The sequence below is a fragment of the Triturus cristatus genome, chromosome 3_2, assembly GCF_964204655.1.
Source record: "Triturus cristatus chromosome 3_2, aTriCri1.1, whole genome shotgun sequence".
Taxonomy (NCBI): domain Eukaryota; kingdom Metazoa; phylum Chordata; class Amphibia; order Caudata; family Salamandridae; genus Triturus; species Triturus cristatus.
The window spans coordinates 202,219,779-202,241,139 of record NC_140584.1 but is presented as its reverse complement, the minus strand read 5'-3'; the positions used below and the strand labels follow the sequence as shown (position 1 = coordinate 202,241,139).

At 43.0% G+C, this 21,361-nt stretch overlaps 1 protein-coding gene across 1 annotated transcript in view; it reads right to left on the bottom strand.

Moving 5' to 3' along the window:
* The window catches only part of ZNF148 (zinc finger protein 148), a 223,089-nt gene that overhangs the window by 169,780 nt on the left and 31,948 nt on the right, over window positions 1-21,361 (bottom strand). Inside the window, exon 2 of the mRNA XM_085647508.1 lies at window positions 5,653-6,004. Coding sequence (XP_085503634.1) covers window positions 5,653-5,988 — 336 coding nt within the window. The 5' untranslated portion in view covers window positions 5,989-6,004. The remainder of the gene's footprint in view (window positions 1-5,652; window positions 6,005-21,361) is intronic.

The following is a 21,361-nucleotide window of genomic DNA, read 5'->3' as shown; positions in this document are numbered from 1 at the left end:
TCTGTGTTTTAAGGCAGTGCTGATCTATTTCTTCTACATTAACCAATTATAAACCCAAATAACTTGAAGCAGTGAGGAGAAACTCAGCCACTGATCTCCCTGGGCTTTTTCACTGTTCAAGAAGAGGAGGCAAATACATGAAAACCCTTGAACTAGATAGGTATATCAGTAGCTGCATTAGTGTTAGTGCCTGTTTTTAGCATTTCAATGGGCTAATTGGTGGTTTGCATTTTATGTATATGGATAGGCAAGTCATGCAGTCTCAACAGGTGTACAACTGTTGGCCCTTGTACACTACTCAATAGCCGGTAGCTAGGGTGATAAACCAACAAAAACTTGCAGATCTACATTACAATTATCTGATGAACAGATCTCAAAAACATGGTAAATTATGCTTCAAAATTAAAATAAATCCAAAACGAAAACCTGTACATTTTATTTTAGTGTACAGTATGTCATCACACTGGGTTTGCACATATCACATTATTAAACACCTTTCCTTTATAGCAATAAAATCTCAGGAATTACTCGGGGCAAAGCCAAAGATTGGCATCTTTGCCCTAATCAGTGAGGACACTTTTCAGCAGGGAAAACAGAGCAGCCTTGATCTTTTGAAATTAAAATTCCACCCAACTTGATGAAATCGAAGGTGCTGGAAAAATCCTTTGTGCCTTTCGCAGTACCAGCATCCTACATTATGTTTTTGAAGTAACCCCGTAAAGGTTGCACACCAAGATCATCGAGAATTTAGACTATTTCAATAATAGAGAACCTATATCTTACAACAGTGGTTCTTAACCTGTGGTCGGGGTCCCCTGGGGGTTCACGACGCTTACTCAAGAGGTATACCTGCTTAGAAATGTAAATAATATTAACAGATTAATAAAGTGAATGTAAATACAGAAGCAAAATGTAAAATTTAACAAATTTAAACGCAAAGTAAATATGTTGTAATTTGCAGCTGGAGGATAAAAATTAATTTGGTGTTCTCAGATTGATTTGTGCGACCAGTGCAAATGAAGCAAACGGAATGTAGTATGGATGATGGGTAGCCTCAGTTGAATTTAGAATTTTATAAAATATTTTATCTTTTGCCTAATTGAGTATTTATTTGATGAATGCTTGTTTAAGTATTTTTGTGTATTGTTTTGAGATTCAAATCATCCAAATTGCTAAAGCCGGGTTCACTGGTTTCAGGCAATGGTTCAATGGGGGCACCCGGATTCCAATAATGATTCAGTGAGGGTTCCCGGATTTCACTAATGATTAAGTTGAAGTCTACAGAAGTGAAAAGGTTAAGAACCATTGTCATAGAATAATTCTTTTTTCTTGCCACCATCATAAATCCACTGAGGTGCTCATTTGAATGTTGGTCAGAAAGCCTCCGACAGCAGGCTGACCGATATCCTTGGTTTAAAGTCTGACCACCGAATTACAATGTCGTGGTCAGAGTTTAAACCGGACGGTCGGACCGACTGGCTTCCGACGGGCTCAAGGAGCACGTTTACTAGTCGGAGGGCACACATAATCCCCTAAGGAGGGCGTTTCCGCTGTCGGGATTATGCAGTCGGTTTCCAACAGGCTTTTCATGTACAGCTTTGACATAAAAAGCCTGTAGGAAAGCAACTTTGGTGGCCCCTTGCAGGGCCACCATGTCTCTGCAGCCTCCCCTCCTGTAAATCCCTGCACCGTGTGGTAGGCAGCATGAGGTGCCTGCCATGCAGGAATTGTAAACCGGCTGCAGCACAAGATTCCACAGGGAAATGGGGGCCCTGCAATGTGCGGTTGCATTGTAACAGGGTGTTCGGTCATTTCCCACACTGAAATGGTGTCCGGTGGAATCAAGTCTGCCCAACATCAATGCTGTTTTGGATTACTCCTTAGATTGAACTTCATGCAGCAGAGCATGCGTCAACCTAAAAATGTCCACATTTATCAAACAAATTGTGGCTCAGCTGGTGCTTTGTGACTTCTGGAGACAGAAGGCAGGGAATTTAAAAGGCTTTACCTTTTATAATCAAAAATATAGGCACCAATCAAGGATTGACTACTTCCTTATAGATAGAGATCTGGTAGATTGTGTCCAGAAGGTTGAGCATGTGAGAGTTCATCTGTCGCATCACTCAGCGGTGGTCCTACATCTGAAGTTACATGAAAGAATCACCCATTCCAGATGGACCCTAGACCGTACAATTCTGCAAGAAGAAGAAATTATGGCAGCACCATCTATAGAGACAGAACAGTTTTTTCATCTTAATCAGGGGTCAGCAGCACATGGTATAATTTGGCAAGCCTATAAAGCCTTTTTGAGGGGTAGATTAGGGGATTGGCAGCTGAAAAAAGACGCAGTTACTACAAAGAAGTGTCAACTGTTGAGGAACAGGTTCTGGCCCTCGAGAAAGATCCGATTGATCCCACGATAGACGAAGAAGCCCGGGAAAGCCGGTTTAAAATGTACAAGAAGCTAAAGCCAAGCTGGCAGTAATTATACAAGACAGGGTAAGAAAGAAATGGGATGCCAGTAGATTGGCTCATTTCGAATATAGTGAAGGCTGCAGCAAGCTGCTGGCCTGGAAGGCCAACAAGGAGCAGGTGAGAAGCAGGATAGACCAGGTTAAATGTGAAAAAAACTGGCAATCTTATTAGTGATAACAGGGAGATTGAGCATGCTTTCCACAGCCATTACAGCGGGGTATACCAAGAAGATCTAAAATCCATCCAAGATGAGGTTGAAGTTTGGTTGGGACAGTGCTCAAGTAGTACCCTTTCAGCAGAGAAGAGTAGGCAATTAAACCGGGAGATTGGGGAAGGGGAAGTAGATCCTGCATTAAGACAAGGTAAGAAAGGAAAAGCCCCTGGCCCCAACGGTCTACCTCTTGAGGTATACAAAGCACTGGCTAGTTTATTAAAACCTATTCTTGTAGAATTCTTTAACGAGTTCTTTTTGAAGGGGGCTAATTTGCCAGCCTCATGGTATGAGTCTAACATCTCCCTAATCTTGAAGCCAGGTAAAAGCCCAAAACATTGTGATTCTTATCGGCCAATATCTTTGCTGAACTGTGACTACAAGATCTTTGCAAAGATATTGGCCGATAGGTCAAATGGACCAATGGCGGAGTTGATCCATTCGGATCAAAAAGGGTTTATTCGGGGTAGGTCTTGATAGGTTCGATTGACCTGGCATCTGCTTATGAGCTTCCACTTGCGATAATAGCTTTAGACGCCACTAAAGCCTTTGACCGAGTAAACTGGGCCTTTCTGCGGACTGTGACAGAATCTGTAAATCTTGGCCAAAATTTTTGTAGAATATTGGAGGCTATATACAGGACCCCAAGAGCTAGAGTGTTAGTTAATGGCTCCTTGACAGATCCGGTTATTATCAGTAGGGGAACAAGACAGGGCTGTCCCCTATCGCCACTCTTATTCAATTTATACATTGAGCCCCTTGCCAGGAAAATAAGGGAGGATTTGGAGATTGTACCCTTTCAGTATGAGGGCTGGTGCAAGAAACTGGGCCTTTACACTGACGATATTGTCATTTTTTCAAATAACCTACAAAACACCTTAAGCCGTATTATAGCATTAACAACAGATTTTGGAAAAATCTTGGGTTATGAAATAAATGGGAATAAGACGGAGGTCATGACCTGGAATTTGGAAGCAGGGGAAGTACCCAATAGGGAGGCAATAAGGTATCTGGGAGTCATGATTCCACAAGATATCTCCAATTGACCAAAGTCAATCTGGAGAAGGCAAAGAAAGATCAGTGGGCCATTGAAAATCTGGGGACACCTCCAGCTTACCTTACTAGTCCGGGTAAACCTAGTAAAAATGATGATCCTCCCAAAATTAACTTTCTTGTTTGACACCATTCCCCACCCGTTTGATAAGGAAGCGCTTAAAAAGCTGCAAGGTCAAATAGGTAGCTTTATTTGGTCAAGCAAGGGACCCAGAATAGCCTGGAAGAAATTGAGCAGGAGGGTGGAGAAAGGGGGCATAGCATTACCAGATCTGCTATTTTACTCATGGGCCTTTTTTTAAAATTAAAAATAGGAAAATGTTGCTGAAAACACCCACAATTTCAGAGATTGGGACTGTTGGGAGTAATGGCAAGGCAGGAGCCAGGGGGTAGTGTTGGTTTTATGTTTAAATATGCAGACCCTAAATATTTTAAGAAAGTCAGACTAAAGATTTTGAGAGGCCTGGCTGAGACCTGGTATAGGGTCAGAAAAGCCTTAAAAATACCATACTTTACTCAAATGGCTCCTATATGGGACTCACCTGGCTCACCTGTCTGGACAAAAGATGCACTAGCTCGACCTTTGAGAGAGGCTGGCCTAACGAGATGGAACCATATCATACAGGATGGTCTTTTAATAAGTTGGAAATCGTGTAATCGTCTCTGGGAACAACAAATGTCCAGATTTAAATACATGCAAATACATAGTTAGTTTCAAGATCTAGGTACAGTGATAGGAAGTTCAAACGAACTGGAGGACAGATTTCGGAATGAGACTGTACTTAAAAAAAAAAAAAAAGCTTGCAATAATATACTGGCTGATGGTGGAACTGGAAGATGGGGCCTTCACATTGCCGACTGAACTGTGGGGAAGATGCTTGCCGGAGTCTTCGCTGGAAAATAAGTGGCAAGTATCAATGGCTATGTTGTTTAAAATAGTAAAACCAGCACACCTAAGAAGAAACCACCTTTTTTCCATTCATAGAGCCTACTGGACGCCCCAGAGGTTGTCAAAGTTTGGGAGCGGAGGAGATGTGGTCTGTCCTAGGTGTGGTAGCCCAAGAGAGGATGACGTACATATGTTTGTGGAGTGTCCGGAGATTCAGCCTTTCTGGAATGATGTGAGTAGGGTTCTGTCTACTGTGCTGGATATGGACATTAAGGTAAGCGTCTTGTTGGTTATTTTCGGATGCAATGACTTCTCTGCAAGTATAACGGATAACAAAGCAAGGCTGCTTTTTTACTCTATCCTGTTGGCACGTAGAGAAATTTGTAAACAATGGATAGCCGTATCCCCTCCAAAGCTCATTGATTGGCTAATCTCTATTAAATATGTTGCTAGCCTGCATATGAAGGCCTTTAAAAAGCATGATTTTTGGTCTCTCTTAATAGAGTGGTGCGAGCAATAAATGAATAACGAAGTCTGATGATTACGCCTTCCTTGCCTCGTCTAGCCATTTGGTCCCCCCCTTGCAACCCATTTCGCGTCTCGGCGCATGGGGGAGAGAAGGGGAGCGACAACAATGGAACATAGGATGGAAGACGGTGCTTCAAATAAACGAGGGCGCAAAAGGGTGAAGCCAGTATCCTCCGTTTCCTATCTCTGTGTCCTTGTTTCCAGCACTAAGGGGCCCGATTCTCTATTCACAGGTGCAAATGGAATGGAGCTTTTTTAGAGGCAAATGAGGACAAAAAAAAAAAAAGTCTGCCCGACATCGTAATTTGACCTCAAGTGTTGATATTACAAAAAAAAATGTGCTCTGCTCTTTCAACATTTATAGGCATTTGTTAACTATTGATAGCATGCTGAGTCTGGATTCCCCACTCAAATGTCTAAATGCCTGTAACTTTTTTTTGTAATGAAACTAAGAGGTTAAATGCAACTGTAAACTATTCACAACTAAACCACTTACAGGAAGATTCAGTGGAAATGGCAGGGATTGAGGGTGCTGCTCTTGCGTTTCAATTTCTTCATCATCGTTTTTTACAGTCTCTTCTTGAACCATGAGTTCATCCTGCGATAGCATATCCTGGGGATGCCGAAGATCAGGGTCATGCAACAGCTGATTTGGAGCAAGGATGTCTTGTTGAGACAGTGGCCTGCTTCCGTGAATACCCTCTTGCCTCTCCTTGGGCACTGACGGATGGTCAGATACTCCTCCCATCACAATCAAAGCCCTCGAGGACTGCATTTCGTCTATGCCACCACATTTAAGAAATATGCTATGTAGCTTGTCTTCTACGTTCATTCCTTTATGCAATAACCTAAAAAAGAAACAACAGCAAGTCAGTTTAGTCAAAATATTTGATTTAATCTGATTTGAAATATAACCATTGAGCAGTAGAAAAACATCAGTAAGCGTATAAGAAAGTTGCACGCAATGTGTAATTTCGCTCCTTCAGCAATCATGTAGAAAGAGGAAATGCTAGCTTAACACAAACTTGCCAGGGAGGCCTGCTGCTAGGAATGGAGAGGTCAATCGCAATGGAGCTTTACTGTAATTTTTTTATTTATAGATTTTTTAGTCACATATAACAGCAGAAACCAAAAAAGCATACATAGCACAGAAAAGAAATAGAGAAAGAAGAAGAAAAAAAGAAAAGAAGAGAGGGGAAAAGAGCAAAGATAGAGAGAGAGGAGAATATCAAACATCAAAACAGTGAGAAATGGTATATACAGATTGATCATAAACATAGTATTGTCCAATCCCGATTGGGAATACTTATAGATGAGTTTGTCAATAATTCATGACAAAAATAGAGACAAAAACTATGAAGCAGTTTGTCCCATTGAAGGCTTGACCAGACCCTTCCGAATTTAACCCTTGAACGTAGACCCCAAGCTTTAGCTAATGCCAACTCCATTTCATAAACCCCCCTCAATAATAACCAAAAATCAGTGATCTTGGGACACAATGCGTCAATCCAAACCCTAGCCATGCACAACCGGGCAGTAATAATAATAATTGAGACTAGACTAAGGAGGTGGATAAATAGCCTGGGTCTGCTACCAGGCCCAAGACTATTTCTTTCTCAGTTAATTGAATTTCCTTGCCAGCCAACCTACTCAACACACATGTAACATCATACCAAAACATAGTTAATCGAGGACACGTGACAAACATATGTCTAAGATCAGCAGCATACTCATTGCATTTAGGGCAGTATGACTTCAATGAGACCTGCAAGGTAGTCTATTTCGAAATGACCTGCGGGGTATAGTATAACAAACATAGTACGATGTTGTTGCAACTTTAAATTAATTGAAGTAACAGCAGAATTAATTATAGCCATTGAGTCAGCGATTTCTTCTGTATTGATATCCATTGTAAACATATGGGTGAGTTTGGCCGCAATCTGCGATCCGTCACTTCCACTTACAGACCGAAAACTCTGGTATTTTCCCAATCTGACCCCGGCCAGAAGTCTTAAAGATAGCTCTGAAGTACAAGGGAGGGCAAATAGGCCCTTCCCTTGTATAAAATAATCCCTAACTTGCAGGTACTTAAAAAAGGAATTGTGGGATAGCCCAAATTTCTCTTTTAAAGAGCAAAATGACCTAAAACCACATTCATCATACAGCTGCCCTAACCGTGTTATTCCACAATGTTGCTTTTACCGATGTCTTGCCAGATACGATAGATGTGTCTAACTATCTTAAAGCGGACTCTCTTAAAGTAGTTAGGGTCTGACATGTGGTGTAAGAGAAACCGAGTGTTTAGACCATATGCAAGCTCATACGCAAGCCATGTTTTAACCACATTAGGTCCCAGAAGTAAACTCTGAATACGATTCAGAAAAGCTGACCAGAAATAGGTCTTGAAATCAGGGAGGAGGAAGCCACCTTGCTCGTATGTCAGCTTTATATATTTAAGAGCTCTTCTGGATTTTCAATAGCCCCAAATAAAGCTTCTGATAGCAGAATCAAGCCGTTTAAAAAAAAGACATTGGGACTCGTAAAGGAATAGAACGGAACAAATAAAGAAATTTAGGCAGAATGTTCATTTTCACTATATTGCATCTCCCAATGATAGTTAGAGGCAGCCTATGCCACCTACGCAGGTCAGCTGTGATTTTTTTAAGCAGTGGTTCATAATTCAAGGCCATAAAGTCCTCAGTACGCCCACTAATACAGACACCAAGATAGATAGCAGAGGTAGTTAGACCTAGATGGGGTACTGCGAGTGCCGGCACATAGTTAAGAATAGACTGCGTCTTATTTATATTAAGCTTATAGCCCGAGAAGGAACCAAAAAGTTGTGCCTCATGTGTTAATACGGCTATGGCCACCTTGGGCCTGATAGTAAATACAGCGATATCGTCTGCATAGGCTGTGACTTAACGTCATACCGTTGAATGATACTGGCGAGATAGAAGTAACAATCAATCCACTTTATTCGATTAATTAAAATCATAAAAGTACAAGACAACAACTACAGTCATAAACAGATACAAAAATAAATAACAATATTATAATCAGTCAAAAATGTATCATTAAAAAGGTTATTTCATAACCATAAGGTCAAAGTTACCTAGAAATGCAGGATTACTATTATGTTTCAGCAAACCATATACTAACATTTTAAAGAATACTTTTCTAGGACATCAATCAATTTTACCAGTAAGATTATCCAAATTATAAGGGTACATAGGGTAAAAATTTGACGTTTGTTCTATCTAGTATGAATGTTAAATATTAATATAGAAGTATTCTGAAGGAGATGTCTAATGAAAGGCTCAATATAGAGAGCGAATAGTAAGGGGGAGAGCGGGCACCCCTGACGCGTACCCCGCTGGATAATTACAGGACTAGATGTACAACCGTTAAGTTTAATAACAGCAGACGGATTAAAATAGAGTCGCTGGACCGCCGAGACATACCTCCGACCAAGGCCTAGAGAGAGCATAGTACACCAAAGAAACCCCCAAGCTACTCGGTCGATGGCCTTCTCGGCGTTTTCTCCTATAATCTTCGCAGCTCTGTACTAAGTTTATGTATCATCCCCCCATTATCCTCCCATCTTTCAACCATATACTTCTTGTTTTTTTTAGTTTTAAATTTTCGCGCCCTCCACTACTACAGTTGTTGGTAAGTGAGGTTACACTTTTTCTAGTTTGTTTACACTTCGGCCCATTACCTTTGTCATTCACTCCCTGCCGTTGTGTTTTCCCTCAACAGCGCATCGGCTGGTTTGTGTCTTACCCTCATTCGAGATCCTTTATGGTTCATTACATGAGGTGAGTCCACCTTGTTACGCCTTACCCTCGTACTTTCCTTTTTTCCCCACATTTCTTGCAAGATATAAACAAACCACCACCACCACCATGGTGTAATCTCTTCCCTGGTGACGTTGTTTCTATGACTTGGCTTTTTTCCAAATTCCATCGTTATATTCCCTTAAATAGTGGCATGTGTTCATTACCGATAGAGTGAGACCAACAGTTTAATTAATCACAATTAATGGTTCTCTCTGAGTATCAAAAACATCAAATAATGTTCCTTCTCAGTAATGTTTATCATTATCTTTGCTTTTAGATTGCCCCCGACGTAGGGACGTGCCTGTCCCGAAATGCATTGGGCTCATCTTTACTCTCTCATGTATTCAATTGAATGAATCAAAAATGTAATGCGTTTGTCTACTGATACAATTGTTCTTGCTTATGTATATAGTACAAATGATAAGTTTGTGTTTATGAAATGATTCACAAGTATATGTGTACTTATATTTTACGTATATGAATCAATATATGTCCTTTGAACTCAATTGATTTGCTTGATCATTTTACATCAGTTAAGGTGACTAACTAACCTACCTTACGTCTTAGCTACCCCCAGCACAGTGCGCAGTGACAACTACCTCATGGTCAGTTTGTTTCTTTCATTGTCTCCATGCCCGATTGACAGCCAGCATATCACTGCAGCACCTAAGTCATTAGAGATTAAATTCCCGTTATAATCTGAATAAACAGGAGTGCGCTGCCCCCTATCACAAATCTTCTCGGCGTCCAGCATTTGCATGCCAATCCGCTGACCCAAGTGACCAGCAACATCAAAAGCTGCAAAGGCGGTATTTATATGAGTAACCGTGTCTCTTCCAGGGACAAAGCCGTGCTGTTCTTCTGAGACCAATAGGCTTATGAGTGGGGCAAGACGAGAGGCAAGAAGCTTGGAGAATATTTTCGCATCCGTGTTGATAAGAGATATCGGTCGATATGATCCTAAATCTTCTACAGATTTACCCTTTTTGGGAAAAACCACAATATTAGTTCTATTCCATGAGGGAGGCGCATCCCCTCCCTGTAGTATGTCATTAATCAACTCGAGGAGAACTGGCATCAACAAATCCCTGAAAGTTTTATAGAACTCAAGAGGGATAGTGTCCTCGCCCGCCGCCGGGCAGAGTTCTAATTGCTACAGGGCTCGAAAAATGTACTCGCCCGCTCGCAAATGCGAGTCAATTTCTTGCAGGGCGAGACAGTTTTCAGGCCTACTTGACCGGCCTGGCGAGTGAGCTTTGTCGCTGTGCTAAAGTGCAGTGCCGGATGAAGGCTCTAGAGGGCAGCTGGGTGAAATGTTCAGGAACTGCCGTGACAAAATGCGGGAAAAGAAAAGGTGTTGATTGGCCGATTGCCACGCGGGCTCGGTCTGCTGAGGCCTAGTTGCAATCAACCATTCAGATCGTAGCTAATCTCCGCACAGTAAGGTGTACACGCTTCTCATTGGCTGATTACAATGAGCCGCAGCAGGATATACTGACGGAGAAGCGTGTAAACTGTCTTTGCCAACCCCCCCAATTCACTTGACCGGAGGCAGGCCATGAACGACACTGGTGCCCTAGCGAAGCAGAAGTTCTCCTCCTGCACCTTGGGTGTTAAACCATGTTTCTGGGAGCCCTGCGAGTGGAGCTCTGCCCGTGATGTAAGCCTGCGCCTGCCGAGGACAGCTCGATATCTCTGCGGGGGACCCTACGGTAGGTGCGCTTGGATGGGAACACCGCCGCGGTTCAGGGGTTTTTGCTCCGATTGTTGGGGAGAGTGGCTTTGAAGGGGATTGACGCACAGCTTCACCGTCGCTTGACAGACAGGTCCCCACGTCAGCGACCTGAATGACGATATCATGTCACGTTCAAGCAGGGCAGTTTCACCTCAATCCCTAACAGCGCTGCTGCAAAGTAAAAATGTATTGCAATTTAAACCTGCCGTGGTAGCGAGGTGCACATACACTACCGATCGCTGCCTTTTTGTTGTATAGCTTGACAATTGGTATTTTTACAAATTTCTGTTTTTGACTGGCACCTGTCTCCTTTTATTTGAGTACCAGCGGGAAGGAAGGGGGAGGGGAGGCAGACACTTCTATAAATGTGCCTCATTCCTACAGTGTGGAGCGGTCTGCCAATGATTATTAATCTGTGCAAGTACATTCTCAATATAAGGTTTCTTGAAGAGTAATGCTTGCGTCTCCGTGAGCACGAACACAATCCATTCACGAGAGCTACTTTATAGTCACAGAAAACTATGGACTGGTTGGTGTGAGGCGCTCATAAGGCTCCTGACTGGGACGTACAGCGAGCTCAGTATTGCATACCAGTGTCTCTGTGTCTAGAAGAGTCCATGCAGAGTGAACACATCTGCCCTGCACTCATGCGAGGCGCTAGAATCTAGCAACGTGCGGATCTCAACAGTGTTTCCATGAAAGGCATAGCGTTTAAACCCCATTGGGAGATTGCGATCATATTAATCCTGCTGCACCTGTCAGGGAAACGCCCGAGAGGTTGGTGACAGGTGTTCAGAGTTTTTACATGTGATGATTTACAGGGCAGGGGTAGTGTCTACATGGCCACTGGTGCGTAGCTCCCTTTTGTTTTCATTTCCCTAGTATGCAGTAGCCGTAGGTGTCACTGATAACGAGTGAATTACGTCATGCACCGAGAGAGAAAGAACACGTGCATCGACTACCATCCCCTGCTTTCTAGTGGGGGAGAGATCTGCAGCATCATTGCTTTTCCACCCATCCCCGGCCACTTCTTCTGTAAATACTGAAGAAATGGCTGATGCAAGACCACCAATTTGTGTTGTGTCCCCTTTACTGCACTACGATTGGATCCAAGGCCATGCTCGTAACTTTCAAAACATTGCAGTGAGAATTGTAATTAAGCTAAAAAATGTGATCATGTCTTACTGGTCATAGATCAACTGCGCTGCAAGTGTTTTGAAGAAAATGTGTATGCAACCAATTTGTGGGTCGAGTACAGTGATGTTAGGTCGAGTAGAAAATTCTAGTCACTAGACCTGCAGGTCAAGTACGATTTTTAAGATTTGTCGAGCCCTGATCCCACAACCCCCACTTTGCTAGTGATCAAATGGTGTGGAATCTAGAACCAGAGTAAGGCTACAGTTAAAGTTTATAGGAGTTATCAGTCAGAGGAATATGGTGAGATTCAGTTTCTCCGTTATACTATCCCATCCCAGGCCCAGAGTGGGGTACTGACTGTAGTGGTCTGGTATGCATTTTGAAGCCTCTCCATTTTATGTAGCCAAAGGATGTCACATAACTGTTGTCTGACTATTGTGTGGTCCATGGCTGCCCACACTTATGTTTTTTGCTTTGATCATTCTGCTGTAGTTCTTAGCTGTGCAGCTGCATAATATGCTTAAATATTAGGAAGGCTTTTACCTCCTCTGGCCCTTGATTGTTTTAGCAATCTAAAGGATACTCTAGGCCTTGCCTTTTCCTGTGTAAACCTTAGCAGAATCTGATCGATGCATTTCAGAAAATCTTCAATGGGATTGGGAGAGCCTGCATAAAATCCAAGCCCTTAGGAAGAATCATGTTTATTCAGTCCATTCAAAAGAAGAATAAGCCAGTCCATGTGTTAAGTCTTTTCTTAATTGCCTCAGTAAGGAGTGGGAAATTAAACGTATATAGTAGATATATCTAATTGATTCCCAAGTACTTCATCAGACTTTTCACCCTGCTGAAGTAGTATTTCTCCTTTAGCACCTTAGGTTACAGAAGTTGGGGATGTCAGATAAAGAATTTGAGCTATATCTATATTTATCTTACAATCGAAGATGGCTTCAAATTTCTGCAGCTGTTGTATTAATGTAGGTATGGGCATCAGGTGTTACCTAGGGTAAGCAGGCTTTGTCTGCTTGTGAGAAAATGTTGTATTCATCTTTATCATATGAGGTCCTGTTTATTTTGTCAGCGGTTGTGATGTGTTCTGCCATGGGCTCCATGCCTAGAGCAAAGAGTAAAGGTATTGGCCCATATGCTGTGTGTGATCTTCTGTGTTTCCCTGGGGCTCATGGTGTCTAACAATTTACTTCATGAATGATAAAGGATTTCAAGTCCCTACTAATTAGTGTGACTCCCATTGGTGTTTTGGACAGGTACTGTAGCATCATTTTCATTAATGTTGGTGACTTTTAAATTGATCCGCATTCATGGTTTCCTATGCATGGTCCTTTAAATCAGTATATACTACTTTTGTTTTTCTCTTAGGGTGTTTTCATTGCAAACAGGAATGTCTTTTTAAGATGAATGGAAACTCTTCAAGAAGCTGTTGTGAAGCCCCTTGTGATGCCTGCCTTAGAATCCAGATTTGGAGGCCAATAGGTGTGTCTCTTGTTAGAGTGCCACATCCAGGGCTGTCCTCTATATATGTTGCAGCATTACAGAACTGCACCTCAATGGATTTTATCATGTAGGCCATTGACACTCATGTTAGTACATGAGGCCTATGTGATTCCGCGATTACACTAGCCCAAAATGAAAGTTAGATCTCTGACCTTTTGCTCAATCTCCCTGCATAGGAAAATGTAAATATTTCAGTTAAATAATCTCACATCGAGTTTCCCCCCCAACTCCCACTTCCTCAACAACGCTAGATTTCCACTCTAGAAGCATCTGCTACCACTGACCATTTGGATGCCCGACAGCCTCAGGCCAACGAGACTACCCACAACCTCAAAACAAATGTAGAAACTCTAACTAGTAAACAGATGGGCCTCAACTAGGTGCTGTATCGCATTTAACATTTTTCATAGTCTGACTTTTAGTTAAATACATTCAAGTATCCTATCTACTTGTGTTTGGAAGCGGTACTTTGCCGCAAGACATGCGTTGGCTTAGGCTGTATTTGAGAAAGTATAGAGATTTATGTATATGGACATCAATTGTTAGCACTTTCATGTCGAAAAGAAAAGGCATACTCTATGCAAACTTTTTTTCTCAATTTAATCTAAGGATTCTTTGCTGAAATCACAAATTAATGGAAATGTATCAAAAAGAATTGTGATGGCGGATGTGGAAACAGTTTTTAATGGATGTCTTTTTGTACGAATTTCTATTTTTGAATAGTTTTTCAAAATAAAGTGAAAAATGATTATTTGTGACAGAAAAAATGAAATTATATTAGCGCAGATACTGTTTCCCCACCATTTGTTTCTACCCTACTGCAGTCTGTTTTGATAATCTAACACGCTGTTACCATAATTTGTTTTACCACATGCTGTACAAGGTGGTTTGAAAAACTTTCTGCTAATAATTCAGAGAAACAGTATGTGGAAGGGGCAATATATTGCTTTCCTGTACAGAATCCTAAATCAGTGCCCCTTCCGCAAGCAAAGTAATTTCTCAAACATCCAGGGATCTGGTCCATTAACTCATGCTGTACCTAGTGACCAAGTATAAAATGCCCTAAATCTGAAAGGGCTACCTTCCTTGGGATGGTTCCCATGGATGTCAAACGTATCGGTATGTTTCTAAAGAAAGCCAAAAGGGATTAATGGTATCTTCAGTACTTTGGTAGAGGGAAAAGAAGGAAGGATGTGAACAGTAACAAGGTTATTGGCACATGATCCTGAACCTCTTGTACAATGTGGAGGCAGTCCGATAAAAACAGTGAGCATGGGGGGTCTTGGAGATGCATTTGACAGCAAAGTACTATGTTAAAATAATAGGAAGTGTCATCAGATGTGCCAAGGATGCAAACAAAATATCCCCAGATGTGCCCCTAGTTATGTTTCACCCTAACACAGTTCTTGGTTTATAGTAAGTATTGAACATGAGGCTAATGAACATGAGGAAACCTGCATGATTACAATAATGGTTGTAAAAAAAGGAGATAACAAAAAATGTATGGCAATGACAGAGACATGGCTAGGGTGACAAAAGATATATGCAATGCAAAATGTATTCAGATGTTAACAGATGTTAACAGATAAAGATGAACTGTAGGAATAAAGAAAAGACTCCCCCCAGAAGCACAGAAAGAGCAGTAGACTGCAGGTCTGTCTCTATTTAAAAGGTGCAGACGAAGTGGAGGCGAGAACAGGGGAGAGTTGAGCATTGCACAGACTAAAGTAGTCGAAGGAGAGCAATACAAATGTAGCCATAACATCCCTGGAAAATAAACTACAGAAAAATTTGAGCAAATTGGTTAGACTAATAAAAAGCAAGTTTGTTGACCAGTTAATCCTTGTAGATGCTAGGTCGAGTGCATGTGCAATTACAAAGAATGGCTGAAAGGAAGATGGCGGATCGCATCCGCCGCTGAAGGACGCACGTCTGCGCTCTCCGGAGGGTCCTCTCCGTCCGCGGTGGTAATTCAACACCCGGATGGCAACACGAACAGCCAACTACTTTGCTTATGTTTCAACGAGGGTATGCGGAATGATTGCAGAGTAAAACCACTGCTGACTTACGGTTTTCTCTCTCCAGCAGTGTGAGGTGTGGCGGTCGGTGTCCTCAACGCTGCTCGCCTATCCCCTCTTCGGTCCAGCGAATCGGCGAATGTGCCGGCTCACTCGCATCAGCCGTTGGATTCACGGCGCTCGCGCAATGAGGTGGTTTACAGCTAGGAGGCTGCTTCTAGCAATCCCACTGCTGGATTCTTGTGCTTCTAGGCTTGTCTGCAGTGATCCTGCTGGCGTTTGGGTGATCAGTAGCAGGGGTAGGAGCAGAAGCGCTTGTGAAAAACGGACGCCGGGATCCAAAATTCTGCTGAGAGTGATGACCCCCCACGGACAACTCGTCGAGGGCGAGCAGAGGTTCAAGCAGAAAGCGGTGGCCATCCTGTATCAGTGGATCGTCTGGAAGGTCAGACTGCTTTTGCCCCGAAGAGGTCTGCCAGGTAATAATGCTCCAGCCAGTCCAATAGACCCTCAGGTGGGGAAGCCTATTCTTAAGCTTTTATGTTCAGGGAAAGCTACAGCGCTTCTCCAGTCCTGCGGCTCCGAGTCTGTTGGCCCCACCCGCCCAGATGGCCGAAGTCCTTAATGCCGCAGTTAATGAGGGCTGGGGGGGCATGGAGGAATCTGTGAGTTTTCTAAGAACGGAGACTCATCTCTTGGGGGTGAGCTCAGTGGATTCAGTCCCTGTTGATTCTCTCTCTCCCTCTTTGCCACTTGATCGTGAAGCTGGGATTATCTCCCCAGTTCCAGGAGGAATCCCCCCATCTGAGAGTTTAAATTGCGAAGGCTGTGAGTATTCCAATGGCACTGTACAGGAGACTAGTTCATGTATCGACTTTAACTGATTGACAGATAATACTGGCAATGTAACTGGAGGTAACAAGGAGCATGCAAACTTACTTGTGGAACCTGGAAAGGATCTGTCGTCTCTTGCAAATCTTGCAAATACTGCTTTATTTGGATATTGTGGTGCCGACATTAGGATCAGTAACAATGCTGTGCATAGCCCAGGGGGAAATACCCCCGAGGGAAGGACCCCGAAAGATAAGGGCCCTAAGTCAGGCCGGTCTGGTAAAGGTGGTAGAGGCCGAGATGGTACTGGAAATAGGGCTCAGATCACAGATGCACTTGGTCGATTGAAGGGTGCAGCAAGCTCTACTAAGGCTAGTCCGGGGGTAAGCCCGCTACGTAAATGGGTGTCATCAAAGGGTGAAGTGAGAAATATTGTCTCCAGATTATCCAATCTAATCAGCGATTGGTGGCTGAAGAGCTCAAAGGATTCAAGCCTCAAATAGTTGGATTGGCGGAAACTCATTTGGCCTATAAAGATAGAAACTTTTTCAAAAAGCTTGGTTTTTACTTAATCGTCTGTACTTCACAGACGGTCTCTATAAGGGGGGGTCGCTCTATTGAAGGATAAATTCTCTAAAATTTCTGTATTACGAACTCTTGCTGATAGCCGGGGTAGGTGGGTAATTGCGCAACTTTCTATCTTTGGTAAGAAGGTTACTCTGTATGTATGGTCTATGGCCCTAATACGGACTGTCCTGAGGTTATCTCTCATCTGAACTCTGAACTCTTAGATTGGGCTGGTGATCTTATTGTTATGGGAGACTAACTGTATCTTAGATAAAAAAAATTGATACCACAAACACGCTTGCAAGAGCTAGAATGGTCCGGGTCAGGGCTGCAATACGAGACTTATTACATGTCCACCAACTGGATGATGCTTGGAGGACATTGTTTCCTACAATATCTGGGTTTACTTTTTTTTCTCATCCCCATAAACAATACTCTAGGATTGACATGATATTCACTAATAACAGGCTTTTGGCCAATGCATCAATGGTTGTATGTCCAAAAGTAACCTCGGACCATAATCCTATCATGCTCCTTGCATATCTTGGTTCGTCCAGATAAGGTCAAGCCAGGGAATTTTCGTTCCCTCTGCATCTTCTAAATAATTCTGCTTTTATCGATTACATGCATCTGGTCCTGAAGGATTATATTGCTAACAATTGTTACACTTCTTCCCTCGCGTTGGTATGGGATTGTTTAAAAGCATGTGTAAGGGGGGCTACCATTCAGTATATAGCTAAGCAGAACAGACTCAATAATAGTCAGCTGGGTAACAAACATCGGCTGTACATTGAATTAGAGCAGTAACCTGCCCGGGCAATCACTTCTAAAGACATCAGTGAACCACTAATATACGCCCAAATTATCGAAGTTAGAGCAAAACTTAGCAGAGGGCTGAAGGATAAGGTCGCCAACAATTTTCTTAAGTTTAGATCTCTGCAGTATGAGTATGGGGAGAGGGTGGGAAGGGTACTGGCGCACCAACTTGCGGATCAGAAGGCTAAATCACATATTAAGATAATTAACGGGGTAGACGGGGTCACCTATACGAAGTCTGAGGACATAGTCGAGCAATTTAAGATTTTCTATACCAGCTTATATAAGGAATCGGGCAGTTATAACCAGCAGGTGGCCATGAATTATTTACGAGAGAGCGCTCTACCCTCTCTAGACGCATCTCATACATCGAGCTTAGAGAACATTGCCGACTTGGAGGAATTGTACATAGCACAGGGCTCGACAAATCTTAAAAATCGTACTTGACCTGCAGGTCTAGTGACTAGAATTTTCTACTCGACCTAACATCACTGTACTCGAACCACAAATTGGTTGCATACACATTTTCTTCAAAACACTTGCAGCGCAGTTGATCTATGACCAGTAAGACATGATCACATTTTTTAGCTTAATTACCATTCTCACTGCAATGTTTTGAAAGTTACGAGCATGGCCTTGGATCCAATCGTAGTGCAGTAAAGGGGACACAACACAAATTGGTGGTCTTGCATCAGCCATTTCTTCAGTATTTACAGAAGAAGTGGCCGGGGATGGGTGGAAAAGCAATGATGCTGCAGATCTCTCCCCCACTAGAAAGCAGGGGATGGTAGTCGATGCACGTGTTCTTTCTCTCTCGGTACATGACGTAATTCACTCGTTATCAGTGACACCTACGGCTACTGCACACTAGGGAAATGAAAACAAAAGGGAGCTACGCACCAGTGGCCATGTAGACACTACCCCTGCCCTGTAAATCATCACATGTAAAAACTCTGAACACCTGTCACCAACCTCTCGGGCGTTTCCCCGACAGGTGCAGCAGGATTAATATGATCGCAATCTCCCAATGGGGTTTAAACGCTATGCCTTTCATGGAAACACTGATAAGATCCGCACGTTGCTAGATTCTAGCGCCTCGCATGAGGGCAGATGTGTTCACTCTGCATGGACTCTTCTAGACACAGAGACACTGGTATGCAATACTGAGCTCGCTGTACGTCCCAGTCAGGAGCCTTATGAGCGCCTCACACCAACCAGTCCATAGTTTTCTGTGACTATAAAGTAGCTCTCGTGAATGGATTGTGTTCGTGCTCACGGAGACGCAAGCATTACTCTTCAAGAAACCCTATATTGAGAATGTACTTGCACAGATTAATAATCATTGGCAGACCGCTCCACACTGTAGGAATGAAGCACATTTATAGAAGTGTCTGCATCCCCTCCCCCTTCCTTCCGGCTGGTACTCAAATAAAAGGAGACAGGTGCCAGTCAAAAACAGAAATTTGTAAAAATACCAATTGTCAAGCGATACAACAAAAAGGCAGCGATCGGTAGTGTATGTGCACCTCGCTACCACGGCAGGTTTAAATTGCAATACATTTTTACTTTGCAGCAGCGCTGTTAGGGATTGAGGTGAAACTGCCCTGCTTGAACGTGACATGATATCGTCATTCAGGTCGCTGACGTGGGGACCTGTCTGTCAAGCGACGGTGAAGCTGTGCGTCAATCCCCTTCAAAGCCACTCTCCCCAACAATCGGAGCAAAAACCCCTGACCCGCGGCGGTGTTCCCATCCAAGCGCACCTACCGTAGGGTCCCCCGCAGAGATATCGAGCTGTCCTCGGCAGGCGCAGGCTTACATCACGGGCAGAGCTCCACTCGCAGGGCTCCCAGAAACATGGTTTAACACCCAAGGTGCAGGAGGAGAACTTCTGCTTCGCTAGGGCACCAGTGTCGTTCATGGCCTGCCTCCGGTCAAGTGAATTGGGGGGGTTGGCAAAGACAGTTTACACGCTTCTCCGTCAGTATATCCTGCTGCGGCTCATTGTAATCAGCCAATGAGAAGCGTGTACACCTTACTGTGCGGAGATTAGCTACGATCTGATTGGTTGATTGCAACTAGGCCTCAGCAGACCGAGCCCGCGTGGCAATCGGCCAATCAACACCTTTTCTTTTCCCGCATTTTGTCACGGCAGTTCCTGAACATTTCACCCAGCTGCCCTCTAGAGCCTTCAACCGGCACTGCACTTTAGCACAGCGACAAAGCTCACTCGCCAGGCCGGTCAAGTAGGCCTGAAAACTGTCTCGCCCTGCAAGAAATTGACTCGCATTTGCGAGCGGGCGAGTACATTTTTCGAGCCCTGTATAAGTCTAAATCACTAATAAAAGCCCACACTTTTGCCTAGAATTTAGATTTTACTCAGGTCTTCCGTTTAGTCAAACAATACTTAGCTCTTAATTTTAGCAGGAGAATGGAATTTAACATTATCAGAGAGGGGAGACTGACTGACCTGCTCAGTTTTCATATTTATAAACCAATTTGTGACATCTGTCTTAAAACCCCCAGACATCTACCATTGAGACTTCAAAGGTTCTGGATATCCCTCCTTTACACAAACCCCGTAGCTAAATTAAGGGCTAATGAGTTGGTATCAGAATTCAGGATTCCAAGGAGGTACAAGACCGGGATGTCACCTTTCGCCAGTTCTATACTCACTTGTGATGGAAGCACTTGTGTGCGATACATGAACACCATTTGAATAAAGGCAAGTATTCCCTAGGTGGGAGCATAACCTCACTTTACGCCAATGATATTTTGTTATATGTAAAAAAAATTGGGAGATAATACTTCCACAATTGTAGGAAAGTGAATTATTATTTAGGGTGAATGGTAGTCCACCGCAAGTAATATAGTCACTAACTTCTCAGGTCCAGTCAAAGCTTTCAGTAATTTAAACCTGAGCTCAACTCCCGGTAACTATGGCACAGAGTAAACAGGCTTAATTTAAGGAAAATGTCTAAAGCATTTAGAAGTGCCAAAGCAGTTAAAAAGTTGAAAACAAAACACAATGGAAATCACACTCCAATTTATAAAAAAAACGAGAAAGCTTTAATAAACAAAATAACAAAATGATATCAAATAAGGCGAACTGGAGATATGAATTGTTAAAGGTGTAATTGAATATTGGGTCAAAAAGTGCAAAACGTCAATGGTCGTGGTAGACTGGGACCTAGGCCCGATTTGAGTCTGACCGCGATGTAACGAGGGTCGAATACACTAAGTAGTCTGGGCCAACAGGGCAGTTTGGAAAAGTTTCTGATATCTAGTCTGAAAAATTGACTTTCATTTTTCTGAGGAAACCCCCTTTTCTGTACAGGACAAACTTGAACTTCAGTCTGATGATGTGGAAATGCCACCAAGATACCTTTTGGCGTCTGTCCCCTTGAAGCTCTGGAACAAACGTTTTGAAAACGTTTCCAGACTTCCTTTGGTGCCCAAACAACCACAGGAGTAAACTTCCACAGCCCCCAGGTGCTCTGAGGGAACACTTACCATCTCTAATGTGTCAGACAGAAAGGAACAGCAAAGACCAGTTCAGGTCCTGCTGCCAGAAATCACCATGGATTCTTCACAGCAATTTCTTATTCAGCTTTTTATGTTCCTGGTGCCACCAAGGGGATCGGTCTTATGATCCTTGGAGATTTTTCTGTCCTTGGATTTCAAGTGGAGAGGGCCCAACCTCATCAGGCCCTTCTCACAGGCCACTGAAGTCAAGGGCAGCAGGTTCAG